The sequence below is a fragment of the Trachinotus anak genome, unplaced genomic scaffold, assembly GCF_046630095.1.
Source record: "Trachinotus anak isolate AG129_WGS33_773 ecotype Australia unplaced genomic scaffold, CSIRO_AGI_Tana_v1 ptg000026l, whole genome shotgun sequence".
NCBI classification, from domain to species: Eukaryota; Metazoa; Chordata; class Actinopteri; order Carangiformes; family Carangidae; genus Trachinotus; species Trachinotus anak.
The window spans coordinates 12,128,807-12,145,947 of NW_027273877.1; the positions used below are offsets into that span (position 1 = coordinate 12,128,807).

The window sequence follows — 17,141 nt, forward strand, 5'->3', positions numbered from 1 at the left end:
CCATATAAAGCTGTGTAGTGATGATGCCTCACCTGGTGTGAGTCACTGAATCACTGCAGGTGAAGAATGCATTTAGATCAACACCTGCTTATGTTTTAAAATCGGGAGCAGACCTGGAAAGATATATAACTGGTGGGTGGAGGTGGGAGGAGGCCGGGGGTCCTCCCTTAGAAAAAACATTGTAATTTCAAACAGATTTCCTGCATTTTGACACCAGATAACCTCTTGGATTAAGTTCAGTAACAGGCAGCTGCACTAGTCCAGATCACTTAGACTGAGGTGCTGTGAGAACCAAGAACTCATCAAGACCAGTTTAGAACTGGTGGATCAGGACAGGAAGTGATTATTAGAAGAACAGCTGTTTCATATGTGAGATGACTTAGAAAAACATCATGGATCTAAAATGGTAGCAGGCTGCAGGCTACTGGATCATCTTCAAGCTCAAACCCTGAACTCTCGGAGCGTTAGTGAGGTTCAGGAAAACAAGAGGAAGACTGAAGAGAGAACAATCTTTTTCACAAATATATATTTTCCTATTTACTTTATTATTATTATTATTATTAGTGTACACAATGGTATATCATTAGAACATCCTCCATACTTACACACCCAACCTTATTCAATCTACACCCTAAATCTCATTTTATATACATATACACTTTGTCACATCAGCTGTCTGTCCATGGTCTCCTTTTCATGTTTTCTGTCACTTTCTGTTTTTTCACCAGTAAAATCTAAATTATATAAAAATAATAATGTAAATGGTTGAAGGATAACAACCCGTGTGAACTTGTATGAGGAAGAGAGATGACTGAAGATGCACAGTTAAAGAACACACTGTAGAGACACAGGGGAAATGACTTTATAAAATGTGTAGACTCTAAGAGATATTTGATCACAGACACTGGAGACATCATTTCTAAAAGCTTTTCAGTCTTTCCTCTGGGTGTTGGACTTTCCGACCTGCTCAGGATCAAACACACAACCTCTAAATGTCTCACCACTTTAAGGTTGAGAGAGATTTTGAGTTTTCACTGTCAGTGTTGAATTTCAAACTTCATTTAGTTCGTGCAGGTTAAAATTCATGACCTCAAAACTTTTGACAATCTTCCAACAGCTTGAGAGATTGGGACAGAAACAAAGACACTTTTCCTGGAGAATTTCAGTCTTTCTCCTCTGGGAAAGGTTAAATATTGATTATTATTGTTAACCTGTTTAACATTTAGTCATCACTAACACTACACTGACATTCACTGAAGAAAATGATTATCAGAATAATTTAATCAAAAGAGGCAGGATTTTTATTCTGCAATAATCTTTGTGAACACGGCAAAGTTTAAAAAATAAACTGATTTAATACATTAATCTGAAAACATGTTAATGAGTGAAAGAGACGGACATGAACAGACTGAACTCTCTGTTCAACAGTGAGAAAGTTTCTCTAACAGGAGGAGACTCTCTCTGTCTCACTGAACAGAGATACTGAGGAACCGGACCACCAGAACCCAAACCCAAACCCTGGATACAGAGGCTGAGTGAAGGTGGTGTTGAAGGTGTGGAGGTGGATCAGTGAGTCAGAGGAGACTCTGTAGAAGGACAGAGAGCCAGCAGGACAGTCCACATACACTGCTACTCTGTGAGAGATAGGGGAGGAGGGGGAGGAGGAGGAGGAGGAGGAGGAGGAGATATATGTTTTCATGTTATTGTGACAGACAGAGTAACCATGATTAGAGCAGTACAGACTCCAGGACTGATCGTTCAATCCAAAAAAACAGTCAACACTGTTTCCTTTCCTGCTGATTCCTCTGTAACTCACTGCTACATAAACCTTTCCTCTGCACTCCACCTCCCAGTAACAGCGACCAGTCAGACCAGTTCCACACAGCAGCTGAGGCCAGTGGTCAAATCTGTCTGGATGATCAGGATACGACTGATCCTCCTCCAAACGTGTCATCTTCCTGTTGTCGTCAGACAGTTGGAGCTTTCTGTGCACTGTGTTTGTGTCGAGTGTGAGTTCACAGGAATCTGATGGAGAGGAGACACAACACAGTTGGAGTTATTGATCTATCATCTGATCAGTTATTGACAGCCTGATGATGACTCAACATGCTGCTTTGTTTTCAGGAATCAAATGAAAAACACACTTACACTTCCTCAGACCAGGTCTCAACCACCGGACTCCAGCAGGCTCCACCCTGAAAGGAGGAGGGGGGTCAGACCAGCACGTTCTCTCAACATGCAAACATGGACATTACATGGCTCTCACACACACACACTGTTTTAGTATTGTGTTCAGATGGAGGCTTGTCTGTACGGACGTACATTCACCACAGAGAAACAGGAAGGCTTACGCTACTATTTGGAAAGCACATAAACTGCAGTATTTGTGGAAGTGTTGGCTGGTAGTTGCAGCAGGGCAGTGTGAATGAGCTCATGACCCCCAGAAACAAACCTATTGTGCTGCTAATTCAGAGGCGTACAAGCTCTGCAGCTCCTGTCCCTGATACACTAGTTTGACCTGAGATGTGTCTGCAGACCTCTGACTCACAAAGCTGGTAAAGTCCTTGACCTCATTCTCACCCGACATCGTGCCACAGACAGTCTAACAGTCTCAGCTCTGCACCTCTCTGACCACTATTCATTTGCTTCACTGTTTGCCTCCAGATCTGCCTCCATCCACCACCTCGGCCTCAGCTCTGCCTTCAAGAAAATGCTGCTTTCTCATCCAACACCAGTGCTACCAAAACCCCCTCTTTACAATTATAAGATCAGCAGTACCACAGACATTTTCTACCTTCAAAACCTTACTCAATCCACCACCACCTCCACCAGACACAAACCTCTCAGGCAATATCTTGGCCTCCTTCTTCACTGAAAAGGTGGTGGCCATCAGCTGTCAATTCTCTGAACCTCCCTGTGATCATCAATATTGTAGAAGACAGAGACATGATGCTGCGACCTGATTTCATTCTCTTTGTTTCCTCCTTGGTTGAAGACACATTTTCATTTATATCCCCTCGAACAGTCACTCATTCACACAGACAAAGAAAGGAAATGAATAAAATGGACAATGACAACAGACATCAAACAAATGGAAAATAAATACTAGAATAAATAATACTAAGATGGAGCAAAGAGAATAAATGAATAAATAAATTAAATTAAATTAAATAAATTAAAAATATAATGAAAGGCAGGATCATTTCATAACCTGTTGTTCAGTCAGTGTTATCCGTTTCATTGGTCAAGAATGACATAAATGATTCCCAAATCCAAGCAAACTCCTCCTGTTTACCTTTAACAATGTACAGTCATGGAAAAAATTATTAGACCACCCTTGTTTTCTTCAATTTCTTGTTCATTTTAATGCCTGGTACAACTAAAGGTACATTTGCTTGGACAAATATCATGATAACAACAAAAATAGCTCATAAGAGTTTAATTTAAGAGCTGATATCTAGCCATTTCCCATGTTTCTTGATAATAACCAAAATCACTTAAGTTCTAACATCAATAGCTATGGCATTGTACTGCCAAAAACAGTGCTTTTAGGCATTCTGTGTTTTCTTTTCTGCCTCTTTTAGTCACATGATACACACAGGAGTTAGTACTTGATTGCATAACCATTGTTTTTGATGACTGCAGCCATGCGTCTTGGCATGCTCTCCACCAGCTTCTGACATTGTTCTGCTGTCACAGAAGCCCATTCCTGTTGCACAAATTCAAACAAATTTGCTTTGTTTTGGGGCTTGTGGTTCTCCTTTTTGAGTTTGATGATTGTCCACTGGTTTTCCATTGGATTCAGATCTGGTGATTGAGCAGGCCAAGGCATGGTTCGAATGCTCTGGTTCTCCATCCAGGCTTTAACTGACTTTGCCGTGTGGCAAGGGGCATTGTCTTGTTGGAAAATCCAGTTGTTCGAGGCAGGAAAGAGTTTTCCAGCTGATGGAAGAAGACTTTTCAAAAGTATCCCTGTACATGACCTGGTTCATTCACCCTTCACACAATTGCATTTGCCCTGTGCCACCCATACTGGAACAACCCCAGATCATCACTGATCCACCCCCATGTTTTACTGTAGGGGCAAGACAGTCTGGTTTGTAGGCTTCTCCAGGCTTCCTCCTAACCAGTAAATTGGCTGGAGTGGGCATCAATTCAAAATTGGATTCATCACTGAAGAGAACCTTAGCCCAGTCATCAACGGTCCAATCCTTGTGATCCCTAGCAAAGAGTAACCGGGCCTTCCGCTGCCTTTCGTTGATGTAGGGCTTCTTCCGTGCCCTGTGTGACTTTAGTCCAGCTTCAAGAAGTCGGTTTCAAACTGTTCTTGCCGAACAAGTCACATGTCTTGACAGTGCCCACTCATTTTTAAGGTCCCTGGAGGTCTGACGACGATTCCTGACACAGGAACAGATGAGTGCACGGTCATCTCGTGGGGTAGAAAGACGTTTCCTGCCTCGACCAGCTAGCAATTTGGTAGTACTATGTTCGGCTTGTTTTTTCTTGGTGTAATGAATGGCTGTCTTGGAGATCTTCAGTTTTTTGGCTACCTGTCTCTCACTCATGCCAATTTCCAGTAGTGCCAAGATGGCTGCCTTTGTGGCTTCACATAATTCTTTTGTTTTAGGCATTATGTGAGAGCTGACAGCTTCTGAGTTGTGCCACAACTTGAATGTAAGCAGGAAACCACTCCAGGCCTTTGCATGTGCAATGCTGCTAATGACATGAAATGGCCTCTTATATACGTTATAGTTTATAGGGATAATGTTGCCAAGTTTCGGGGCAATCTTAATACCCAGATATTTAATCCATCTTGTGTGGCCGTAAATGGTATATTTATTTTGGGATTGCGTCTTTCTTCTTCATTTAGAATTAACAGTACTGATTTAGATTTGTTTATTCTGTATCCAGAAAACTCACCAAAGTTTTCAAGTAAAGTAATCAAATTTGGAATACTGCTCCTCAGGTTCGTTAAGAAAAAAATTATATCATCAGCATATAATGCTATATGATGCTCTATGTCCCAAATCCTGATGGCAGCTATATTCCTACGTGTCCTTACTGCGATCGCAAGAGGTTCTATTACTAAAGTGAAAAGCAGAGGGGACAGAGGGCAGCCTTGCCTGGTTGAGCGTTGTAAACTGAAAGGTTTAGAAATTGTATTATTAGTCAATATTTCTGCTGTTGGGTTTGTGTACAGTAATTGAATCCATTTGAGAAATGTTTCTCCTAAACCGTATCTAGGCAGCAGATCAAAAAGGTATTTCTATTCTATTCTATCCAATGCTTGACTAGCATCGACTGATAACATTGCAGTGTCTTTGGCATTATTTTTCTCAAACAGTACATTCAAAACTCTCCTGATGTTATGGAAGCCTTGTCGTTGTAATACAAAACCATTCTGATCATTACTGACCAATTGAGGAAGATATTGTTCTAACCTTTTAGAGAGAGCTTTGCATAATATTTTTGTATCACATCCCATTAAACTAATGGGCCTAAAAGATGAACAACTGGTTGGTGATTTGTCGGGTTTTAATATCACAGTTATCATAGCTAATCTTAATGATGGTGGAAGAGTTCCTGTTTTATATGATTCGTTAAACATATCCAATAAAGGTTGCGCAAGTTTCTGTTTAAACTTCTTATAAAATTCTATAGGTATCCCATCAGGACCAGGTCCTTTCCCGCTGTTCATACTGCTCATGGCATCATAAAGATCCTCAACTGTTAATGCCCCGTCCAGTGCTTCCTTTTCATCTTCAGATAAGCTCTGGAACTGTAGCTGATCGAGAAATGCTTGTTGTTGTGCAGCTCCTGCATATTCTGATTTGTATAATAGTTCATAGACGTTTCTGAAGGTAGCATTAATTTCAGCTGGGTCTGTTGTTAAATCACCTGACATTGTCTTTATACTGTTAATTGTTCTTTCGGCTTGCATTTTCTTAATCCACCAAGCCAGTAATTTGCTTGGCTTTTCATAGCATGCTTGCTTGGTCTTGGTTTTTAGCAACTTTATCAGTTGTTAGTTTATTGTACTGAGCTCTCATTACTGTTAATTGTTGCTGTTTGTCCTCATCATTATTCTCATAAAGATCTAATTCTAGTGTTTTAATCTGTCTTTCCAATGTTTGTATTTCCTTTTTGTGCTGTTTAGTCTTTGAGCTTGTATATTTAATAATTTCTCCCCTTATATATGCTTTGAATGCTTCCCATCTTATACTGGCGGTTGTTTCATCCGTGTTTAGTAGGAAATAGTTATCTATGCAGGTTCCTATGAATTTAAGAAAGGATGGATCTTGTAACCAATGTACCTGGAACCTCCATCTCTGATGTTGAGCAAATATGCCTAAGCATATTTCCATTGAGGCAGCTGCATGATCACTAATCACTATGCTGTCATACCAGCAGTTTGTGACATTAGTAAGCAGTTCAACAGATATTAGGAAATAATCGATACGTGAATACGTTTTATAAGTATAGGAGTGACAGGAAAAGTCTTTTTTGTTTGGATACATCGACTAGTCTTAGATCTTTTATGAATTCAGTCAGCTTTCTCCTTGTCTGTACGTGCGAGGTATCAGTTCCCGTAAGTCGATCCACTACTGGGTCTAACGTGCAATTAAAGTCACCCTCAAAAATATAGAGACCTTCTAAGGTGGACACAGTCAACAGTAATTTTTCAAAAAAAGAAGGCATGTCCTCGTTAGGGCCATAAATATTAATTAGGTTAACTTTACGTGACATAATGTTTCCTTGTGCAACCACATAGCTACCCGTTGGATCTTGAATAGTTTGAGTAATTTGGAATGGAACTGATTTGTGTACAAGGATAGCAACACTTTGAGCATAATTATTATAAGAAGAATAAATCACTTGGCCTGGCCATCTTTTTCCAGACAAGGTTTGTCTGAGGCCATCAGATGGGTTTCTTGTAAGAAAACGATTTTAGACCTGAGATGTTTCAACCTATTTATAACTTGCTTCAATTTAATCAATTTTCTAAGCCCCCTAACATTCCAACTGGTGATCTTAATTTCATAATTATTCACAGACATTGTTTTTTGCCATTGGTAGTATCTTCTGATATCCTGATAAGGTTATAGTTACTGATTCTGCCAAAACCGTACACAAAGATATGACACACACCGGAGGGGAAAAGAAAAATCACAAGAACAACTAGAACAATGATAACCAAAACTAGAAAAAATCCACTCCCACCCTCTGGCATTTCCACTGAAATGCTCTCCCACACCCCCTTTAATAAACCAGCTCTGGGGGAGGCTGATCCACTATTGCTGAGGAGCAGCTAGTCTGCGTGCCCTTGACCCTGGACAGAACAGCCATAAGTCCAAACAACCATAATGTCTCCTCTTAACATTAACCCCTTTCTCTGTTCTCAGTTAAAGACAAAAAAAAGATTGCATTAAACAATGCTGTATTAGAAATAATCTTGGCTTATATGTTGCACCACAGAAAATAATACAATAAAATAATTTAGAAAAATGATCCTGATTTTTATCATGTTCCCTTATTTGAAATTCTGATCCCGTCTAAAAGTTTGAACCACTCCTTATCTTTTCAGTATAACATTTAGCAACACTATCACAAAGAAACAGTGTTTATTAGTCTCTGTATATCATTTATGATACCTGACTCAGCTGTTGTTATTCTTCTCGGTGCATTCAATGTCCGTCGTAACTTCAGGAACTGTGTATCACGTCCTGTGCAGTCTTTATGCAGATCGTGTTCCGGCTCTCAACGAAGGCGGACGCATCTTCCCCCTCTCTCCTCTCCCTTTTTTCCCTGCTTTGCTTCTCATGTCTCGTCCTGTCTTGTCTAAACCTTGGAAGCCTCTCTCCGCACTGCTCTCTAAATCTAAAATCATGGAATTGGTCAACTGGTCTCTCAACGCAATTGACAGGATCTTCTCAACAAGAAGCCCGGGTTCGGGGGAACCTGTCTGCCCTGGCGGAACGTACACCACTGGCTACATGAGGGACTCCTGGGAGCAGTGGAGGGTCGTGTGCCTGGCGATTCTTTCCGTTGAGGACATCGAAGATCTCTATATATTCGGAACTGTGATATCAGGCTTTCTGCTGATTGGATTAGGCATTGCCCTGGTGTATCGGAAAATTCGGAAGACGGTGACAGCAGTCCAAATCCCCATGCTGCCCGACATAATTGATGGAGTGAGTAAAGCTGTAAGCACTCAGACTGTGATTGTGAACCGCAACTTAACGCTCAGACTGTGGTCATAAATCGCAACATGGGTCACATCTTGGAGAAGCTTTCAGCTTTGAAAAGGAGAATGGATGAAGATGACCAGAATGGACTAACAGAGTAAGCCGTGTCTATTGAAATACGACTGCTCGCCCTAACCCAAACAATCATAATCTAATCTGCGTTCCGGCCCCCGCAGCCTTGGCCAAGGCTGGTGCTGTGGGTTCCTCCACGGACACCTGTCGATTGTTGACTCCGTCCGGGACCCGATCAAGGATGTCTCCATGGCAACTTGCTGTGTTATCGCGATGACACCCTGCGAACTGAGGCACTGATTGTGAACTAGACGAAGCGACTCTCCAGGCTTATGCACACACACACATTCACGGACACTTCTCACATGTACATATGCAACTCACCCCAACCCCCAACCCCATCCCACGCCTTCGCCGCTTCCATTGTGTTGTAAAATGTGTTTATATATGCTTATGTTGCCGAGGTTTTCTTTTTCCCCCGAATCCCACACTGTACCCCCCCCCCCCCCCCCCCCACTAGGAGTATAGTTTGGGTTCTGTTATTTTTTTTTCCTCCTCTCCTCTCCACTTGTTTCTCCCCATCCCCCCCTTTTTTTAATGGCGCCGCGGATGGCTGATTCTGATTCTGATCAATATTGTCCGGTTTTGATCCAAAGTCTGAGCGAAGGGACTTCAACTCCGCTAGCACATCAGCTACATTTGCCATGCTGCTAACTTCATTAGCCACGATCGTTGCCGGAGAAGTTGTCTCAACGATGTTTGCCTTGCGTGCTCTGGTGAAAATGTCGTAGGGTTTCGACTCGGGTGGCTCTGACATATCCAGAGCTGCACTGTTTGCTCGAAATTGTTGGTGCGTTTCTGGGGTTTTTCTAAAGTTTGTGTTCGGCTGTATGGAGCTTTCAGGCTACGCCGCCATCTTGAACCTTGATCCCCTTGCTGTGTTATTATTAGTGTGTTAACACTGAACAGGTCTCTACAGTCTCTGGATTATTCTGGTGAAATTCAAAGAGACTCTGTTGCTTCAGGAGCAGCTAAACCAGCTGCAGCTGCTTTGAGCTGATTCAGTCTGAAATAAAAACACAGCTGACAACAGCTGATTTCACAACTGTGAGATCTTTTCTCCTAAATCTGACACAGTGAGTCATAATGAGACACTGGAGGCATCATGAGGAGAAAACTCCTCTTTTGTTGTTGTTGAAGTCAGAGCTCTTCTGTAGAGATCTGTCATCAGCTGTGACGGAGAACATGTTTCAGCTCTTCTCCTCTATCAGACAGTGTCTGTCCATACCTGAGAGAGTCCAGTCTCCAGTCTGGATCCTCCAGTCCAGCAGACAGCTGCTTCACTGCTGAGTCTCCTGGATGATTGTAGCTCAGGTCCAGCTCTCTCAGATGGGAGGGGTTGGAGCTCAGAGCTGAGGCCAGAGAAGCACAGCCTTCCTCTGTGATCAGACAGCCTGACAGACTGCAGACACACAAAACCACACACAGGAACCCTCTGTCAACACTTGGAGGTCTGTTTTTGTGCCGTTTGATTCTTTTCTTGTTGTCGGTTCTGTTCTGTTTTGGTCCAAATACAAAATATTTAAGGCATAGGAATAGGAATATTTGTCTGAGGAAGATCTGTTGCTCAAAATGTCACCAAAAAAGGGAAGCCGTGAATCTAGTGTGCAGATACACTTATAATATATTTCACAGATTTTTCTGAATCCATTACTGATCCTACTAAGATGTGGTCCACATGTGCACACCCCACTGGAAATTAAATTTAGACACGTTCATTTAAAAAAATCTTTGGAATGAAATGATCGAGCAACTAAACCAAAAACGAAAGACAATGATGAACAATCCTCATGGAAAAGAGAAATCAAAGTAAAGAGAAAACAAGAGTAAAAGATAAAGATCCATGGATCTCATGGAAAGAAATTCTTTGAGTCTAGAAAGTTCTGGCAAAGTTGAAAGTGAGATATACTTTACACAATCCTACACATGTTCGCTGTTTATCCTCTAATGTTAATGATATCTTAAATGGTCATTGGTTGATGAATCCTGACCTGAGAGTTTCCAGTCTACAGTGTGGACTCATCAGTCCAGCAGACAGTGAATCCACCCCTGGATCCTGCAGGTTGTTGTTACTCAGGTCCAGGTCTCTCAGACTAGAGGACTGGGAGCTGAGGACTGAGGACAGAGCTTCACAGCTTCTCTCTGAGAGGTTACAGCCACTCAGTCTGAAGAGATGATAACAAGGAATTAAAGAAGAGAGGAATTTATTTCCTCTGCTGTTGAAAAGATCAGAACAGTGTCTTCATATAATGATGAATAAACCAAACCCTCTCTATACTTACACAGCTTTGTTGGAGGCTTTGACCACTGGCAGCAGCCTCAGAAGAGCCTCCTCTGAAGCAGAGTATTTCTTCAGGTCAAACACATCCAGATCTTTTTGTGATGACAGTAAGATGAAGACCAGAGCTGACCACTGAGCAGGAGACAGGAGACAAGTATCTGTGGAGAGACTTCCTAATCTCAGGGACTGTTGGATCTGCTCCACTAGAGAACGATCATTCAGTTCATTCAGACAGTGGAACAGGTTGATACTTTTCTCTGCAGACAGATTCTCACTGATCTTCTTCTTGATGTACTGGACTGTTTTCTGATTGGTCTGTGAGCCACTTCCTGTCTGTGTCATCAGGCCTTGTAGGAGAGTCTGATTGGTCTGCAGTGAAAGACCCAGGAGGAAGCGAAGGAACAAGTCCAGGTGTCCATTTGGACTCTGTAGGGCCTTGTCCACAGCTCTCTGTTGGAAATTTGTCTGTGTAAACTCAACTTTTCTTCTTCTGGACTTCTGGGAGAATGTTGGTTCTTCTAATAGCAGATTGACTCCAGAGTTGATGAAGGTCATGTGGACATGAAGAGCAGCCAGAAACTCCTGAACACTCAGATGGACGAAGCAGAACACCTTGTCCTGGTACAGCCCATTCTCCTCTTTAAAGATTTGTGTGAACACTCCTGAATACACTGAGGCTGCTGTGATATCGATGCCACACTCTGTCAGGTCTGATTCATAGAAGATCAGGTTTCCTTTCTGCAGCTGCTCAAAAGCCAGTTTTCCCAGAGACTCAATCATCTTCCTGGTCTCTGGACTCCAGTGTGGATCTGTCTCAGCTCCTCCATCATACTTGACCTTCTTCAGTTTGGACTGAACCACCAGGAAGTGGATGTACATCTGAGTCAGGGTCTTGGGCAGCTCTCCTCCCTCTCTGGTCTTCAACACATCCTCCAGAACTGTAGCAGTGATCCAGCAGAAGACTGGGATGTGGCACATGATGTGGAGGCTTCGTGATGTCTTGATGTGGGAGATGATCCTGCTGGCCTTCTCCTTATCTCTGAACCTCTTCCTGAAGTACTCCTCCTTCTGTGGGTCAGTGAACCCTCTCACCTCTGTCATTATGTCAACACACTCAGGAGGGATCTGATTGGCTGCTGCAGGTCGTGTGGTTATCCAGAGGCGAGCAGAGGGAAGCAGGTTCCCCCTGATGAGGTTTGTCAGCAGCACGTGCACTGAGGTGGACTCTGTGACATCAGTCAGGATCTCAGTGTTGTGGAAGTCCAGAGGAAGTCGACACTCATCCAGACCGTCAAAGATGAACACAACCTGGAACTGATCAAACCTGCAGATTCCTGCTTCTTTGGTTTGAGTAAAGAAGTGATGAACAAGTTCCACCAAGCTGAACTTTTTCTCTTTCAGCACATTCAGCTCTCTGAAGGTGAAGGGAAATGTGAAGTGTATGTCCTGGTTGGCTTTGTCTTCGGCCCAGTCCAGAGTGAACTTCTGTGTTAAGACTGTTTTCCCAATGCCAGCCACTCCCTTTGTCATCACTCTTCTGATTGGTCCATCTCTTCCAGGTGGGGCTTTAAAGATGTCTTCTAGTTTGACAGTTGTTTCTGGTTTCCTGAAAGCTGTTTCAATCTGTCTGACCTCATGTTCATCATTGACCTCTCCAGCCCCTCCCTCTGTGATGTAGAGCTCTGTGTAGATCTGATTCAGATAGTTTGGTTCTCCTGCTTTAGAGATCCCCTCAAACACACACTGGAACTTCTCCTTCAGCTCAGATTTAAGTTTATGTTGACAAACTGCAGGAGAGTTTCCTGAATGAACACACAGCAAATAAGATACACAACTGATTCATGGAAAGAATATAAAACATTTTAACATGTGTTGAGACATTAGTAAATGTCTCATTTCTGCATCATGTTGAATCTTTAGAGAAATCCTCTTACTGCTCTGCAGACAGTCAGCCAGCTCCTCCTGCTTCATCCTCCTAAGGAAGTTCACTGTGATCTTCACAAATGCCTCTCTGATGCTCCTCTGCTCTTCATCCTCACCGTCCAACACCTCCTCATCCTCCCTCTGACTCTCTAAGCATTCTGGGTAATCTGCACTCAGAAGCTTCTGGGTCTTCTTCAGCTCGTTCTTCACAAAAGTGACCATGTTCTCCTCCAGCAGCTGGAACAGGAAACTACATGAGTCACAGCATCAAACTAAAACCATGGAGCCAAACATCAGATCCATGTTGGACAGACTGACAATTCACTGGTCTAACAGTGCAGCATGGAGATGATTGTGAGCAGATGTGAAAGTAGTTGTTGTACATGCACAGACCATAAATATGGAGTCCAGGTGTGTTTGATGCTGCCGGGCAGACTGACCCCTGGGAACCTCTGAGCTCCCCTGGTCCACTCTGTGGAGGAATCATGAAGAATGAGCTCACATTATGTCTGTCCACACAGAGACAGAACCCCCAGCTGCTCCAGTGGAGCTGCTCAGTGTCTGCATGTATCAGACTGGTTGTACTGGGCATCTCCCAGGATGAAAAATGTCACTGTGTAAATGACAGTTCAAATATGAATGAGGAACATTTTATCAATTTACTCCATCAGAGGGGTTCATCAAATGGTTGAACGGTGTATGAAACACCCACCTCCTTCAGTGATTGGTCAGCTGTGTGCAGGTGAGAAAGTAGGCGGGGTTTGAACTTCTCTCTCAGCTCTTTCAGTTCAATTCAATTCAATAGGCTTTACTGGCATGACATTTCAAATGTGTTGCCAAAGCACAATTACAATCATTCAATGCAATTTTATACACACACACACACACACACACACACACACACACACACAGACTCTCTCACTCTCTCAAGCTCTTTTTTCATTCTTCACCCAAATTATTTCTGTCACTTTTCATGTGAACAACTGAGGTCAACACTATGATTCTTCCAGGAGAGTCTGTCTGATCATGGGAGACGTTATCTACATATTTAACCCACATTATGTCTCCTCCCCCTCCATGACAGCTGGAGTTTGACCTCCACCTTCCAGCGTGGACGTTCACAACAGACACTTTGATTTCAGACATTGTTCAACAACACGTTGTACAAACTGGTTCTTTTCTACAGTAACCTGTGTCTTATTGTCCTGTTACAGCTTACATCTGATCAGCTGATGGACGTCCTCCTTTAAAGTCAATGACAAAGTCCTTTGACAGGTTGCTCTTTAAAGACAGACAGCTGGGTTCAGGAGAGTCTGGTCTCTGCTGCTGGATCCTGAAACAAACACACAACTGATAAATGTGCATGTTGGATAAAAACTGATGAAAAATACGTTCAATCTTTGAATAAACACAACACACACAGAGTTTTAAGTGTGAATAATGATGGAGCAGTGATCTGAGTGCTGAGCTCTGACATGGAGAAGAGTCATGGACAGTTAGAGATCCTCATCTCACCTCTGAGCTCTGGTCTGGCTCTCATGGCCCCCACACAGAGTGGTTTTAGAGGGAGGGGCTCCCTCCTCTCTGTCCTCACACTGATCCATGCTGCTGGATTCACATCCACATCAGCTCACACACACTTTCTACCTTCATATGGAGAGAAACACACATCATTCATCTGCACATCCACTGAAATTCTCCTTTACATCATTTCTCCTGTAAAGATATCAGCTGCTCCTCCACTGACTGACTCTTCTTCTCTGGTTCATATCAGTGTCAGCTGTATTCAGTCAGCAGTGTGAGGAAGAGGAAGCTGCTGTACTTCTACCATCAGTCCACTAGATGGAGTCAGGAAGCTGCAGTGAAGTGAAGAGCAGCCCAGCTCTCTCTCTCTCTCTCTCTCTCTCTCTCTCTCTCTCTCTCACACACACACACACAAACACACACACATACAGGTTTTCCTCTCAGTGTCTCTGTGTGGACAGAAGTTCACTGTGACTCTTCTTCCCTCCACAGTCCACAGGGACAAACTGACTCAGAGACTTTGACAGTAAAATAATAATAATGTTGTGTTAACACTCACCTGCCTCAGCCTTCAGTTTCCCTCCTTCTGCTCCGTCCACTTCAAATGGAGTCTGAGCTCACTGAACACTTTCACTTTCAGCTGCTCCTCCCCTCTGCAGGTACAAGAAGTCACATGATTGTGTGAGTGACATGTTCCACCCTTATTTATTAAAAACAAACTCTTCCTTATTCACCTTTACATGAAAAAACAAGTCTCACTATTTCAACATTATCTTGATTTCCATTCATCTAATATCATTTTCAGGTTGAACTGGATCAAACATTATATTAAGAATAAAGATGTCATGACCTGCTCTTTGTATGACAGTTGTTGAACATGGTCTGGAGTCTTAGACTTTGGTTTATTTCCTGTCTGATAAGATTGGGATCTGTCCTTGAATGAAGTCCAGCTCTAGCTCTCAGGTAAACAGTCACTTTTTCCACAGAGTAGATTTCCTCTACAGCGTCCAGCCATCGTCTTGACGTCAGAGCAGGGGTCGGCAAGTTTGGCCTCAGGCCAATTTTTTTCTCAGCCATTCGATAGCAGGTCAGAACATAATCAAATGCTAATGTAAGAAATTGATTGATAAAATATTCAACTGGAATTTATTTTGCTACTCTTCATGTGTGGTGTCGTGGCCACAGTCACATGTCAGTCTGAAGGATTTACTGAACTGGTATCTATTACACCTAAAGTCAGTGGTAAACCCTGGAAGAATCAGATGAGACTCCCTGGACAAAGATTTCAGCTCCTTCCTGAATAAATATGAGGGAAAGCAGCCGTTTCAATTTGTCTTCCAGTCATGGAAATACCTTCTTTCCCACCATGTATACAGTTTATTCAATGAACAAACAGATCAATGAACAAATTGTTGAAACAACACGTCACGTTATCTTATACATCACTAACCTGTCTCATTATTTCACTAACGAGTCTCATTATAACCACAAACTGATTCATCTCAGCAACCACTGACCTGACTTCATGTAGCTGAGGTTTCCTAGCAACAGCTGTCATCCATCCATCATCCCTCCATCAGGTGAGTGAAGGGTGGGGGTCTGCAGCAGTGCTCAGTGCTATGAGGGAGGATGAAGTCAGAGGAGCTGTTATCTCACATTCCTCTGCGTTCCATCATCAGGCCGACTGAGTCCAGAACTGGGTCTGTCTGCCTCCAGGGTCCAGTCCTGCTCATCACATGCTGTCACACTGCTGCAAGACATTCTGCTGCTGTTACTGTCCAACAGTGGACGTCTTCATACGAGACGCTGGGAACACACACTGACTATTATCCACTCCACCAGATATATCTGTGGTTTTAAGAACCAAAAACCATCTCAGTGTAGTTTTACATCTCCTCTCTCTGGCTTCTCTCTGGAGCTCTGGTAACAACAGGTCAGTCAGCCAATCAGAAGAGAGGATCTGATTGGCTGACTGATTTCTGAGTGATCCAATAAAAATATAACATATTTCAGGTAGACACTCAGAGAAATCAAATCATGCAAGGTTGGATGGTGGGTGTAGGTGGGCGGGGCTTGGGCGGGGCTTTGGGCGGTGACTTCTTTGTTCCAGTTCCAGAAGTCCTGACGGCTGGTTTTAAGGCTCAGTTTCTGAATACAGGCTGTGTGCATTTCTCTGTGGACTGAGGCTTTGATACTTTCACAGTATTAATATAGAACCTAGACCTGCTTTATAATCACAAACACATGGACATCTACCTTTAGACTGGGTGGAGCTTTAAGTACTGAACCTGTAGGTTCCAGTATTTACAGAAATACTTGGAGTATCATGTATTTCTCCTTCCTGTCAAACAGCAGGTGTTGCTCTCTTGTTCCCCATTGTCCTGTTTCATTGAAGGATTTTATTGGTTCCTGACTCAGCTGACCTACACTGTAATTCACAGGCTGGGTTATAAAGTGTTAGCACACAGCACCAGTGTTTCTCCTCTTCACATGACTGGCGTCCATCAGTGTCACGCTCTCCTGGGCCCCCAGGACATCCTGGTGGGCGTCGTCCAACAGCTCCTTTCCAATGGCGGCCCCGCCCCGCGCTCAGCCTGGGTCTCCCCTCAAACACGTCCAGGCCGGAGCCCACAGGCTGTCAGGGGGACAGAGGAGAGGAGGAGCCTGTTAATGTGGACAGAGCCCACTCTTCAGCCACTGAGCCACATCAGTCCTGATCAGTGCTGCTCTGATTTCTGTCCGGACCGGTCCCTGCTGTGGTTTAGATGGACCTACTGTGTCTCTCTGTTTTCTACCCTTCATTTATTTGAGGCCAACACTGGCTAATTAACACTCCAGCCACCAAACCCAGTCACCAGCAGAGACAGTGTTACGTTAGGCCTCATCCTAAAAGCCTTTCTTCTTGTGAGAACAAAACACACAACATCCACACACCACAGCGTCAGTGTGATCTCTCTCTGCTGAGTCCAGCTGTGTTTTCTGTGGACGTCTTCAGAGCAGCTTCTGTCCTCCTCACTCTACTGTACTGTCACACTGGAGCTTAGCGGCTGAACCCTGCAGTACAGGAACAGAGCTGCTCCTCAGGGTCCTGATGT

At 43.3% G+C, this 17,141-nt stretch overlaps 2 protein-coding genes across 2 annotated transcripts in view; one reads left to right on the forward strand and one right to left on the reverse strand.

Annotated features, from left to right (window-relative positions):
- Nucleotides 1-17,141, forward strand: part of LOC139609599 (protein NLRC3-like) — a 362,291-nt gene that overhangs the window by 246,616 nt on the left and 98,534 nt on the right. The gene's annotated exons all lie outside the window — the stretch shown is intronic.
- LOC139609609 (NLR family CARD domain-containing protein 3-like) lies at nt 732-14,486 on the reverse strand. Its single transcript, XM_071464446.1, has 9 exons — nt 14,038-14,486; nt 13,742-13,855; nt 12,916-12,994; nt 12,534-12,759; nt 10,601-12,401; nt 10,310-10,483; nt 9,547-9,720; nt 2,149-2,195; nt 732-2,025 (listed from the first exon to the last, which is right to left on the reverse strand). The coding sequence occupies exons 1-9, from the start codon at nt 14,124-14,126 to the stop codon at nt 1,442-1,444; spliced, it is 3,288 nt and encodes a 1,095-aa protein (XP_071320547.1). The 5' UTR covers nt 14,127-14,486; the 3' UTR covers nt 732-1,441.

What these genes read in the sequence shown, in the direction of transcription:
- LOC139609609 (XM_071464446.1), bottom strand. Translation starts at nt 14,126, where the DNA reads ATGGATCAGTGTGAGGACAGAGAGGAGGGAGCCCCTCCCTCTAAAACC. An exon ending in CGTCCATCAGCTGATCAGAT is followed by an intron (nt 12,995 to 13,741) that starts GTAAGCTGTAAC and finishes ATTCCTCCACAG; the next exon opens with AGTGGACCAGGGGAGCTCAG. An exon ending in TGGAGACTGGACTCTCTCAG is followed by an intron (nt 2,196 to 9,546) that starts GTATGGACAGAC and finishes TCCTCCTTTCAG; the next exon opens with GGTGGAGCCTGCTGGAGTCC.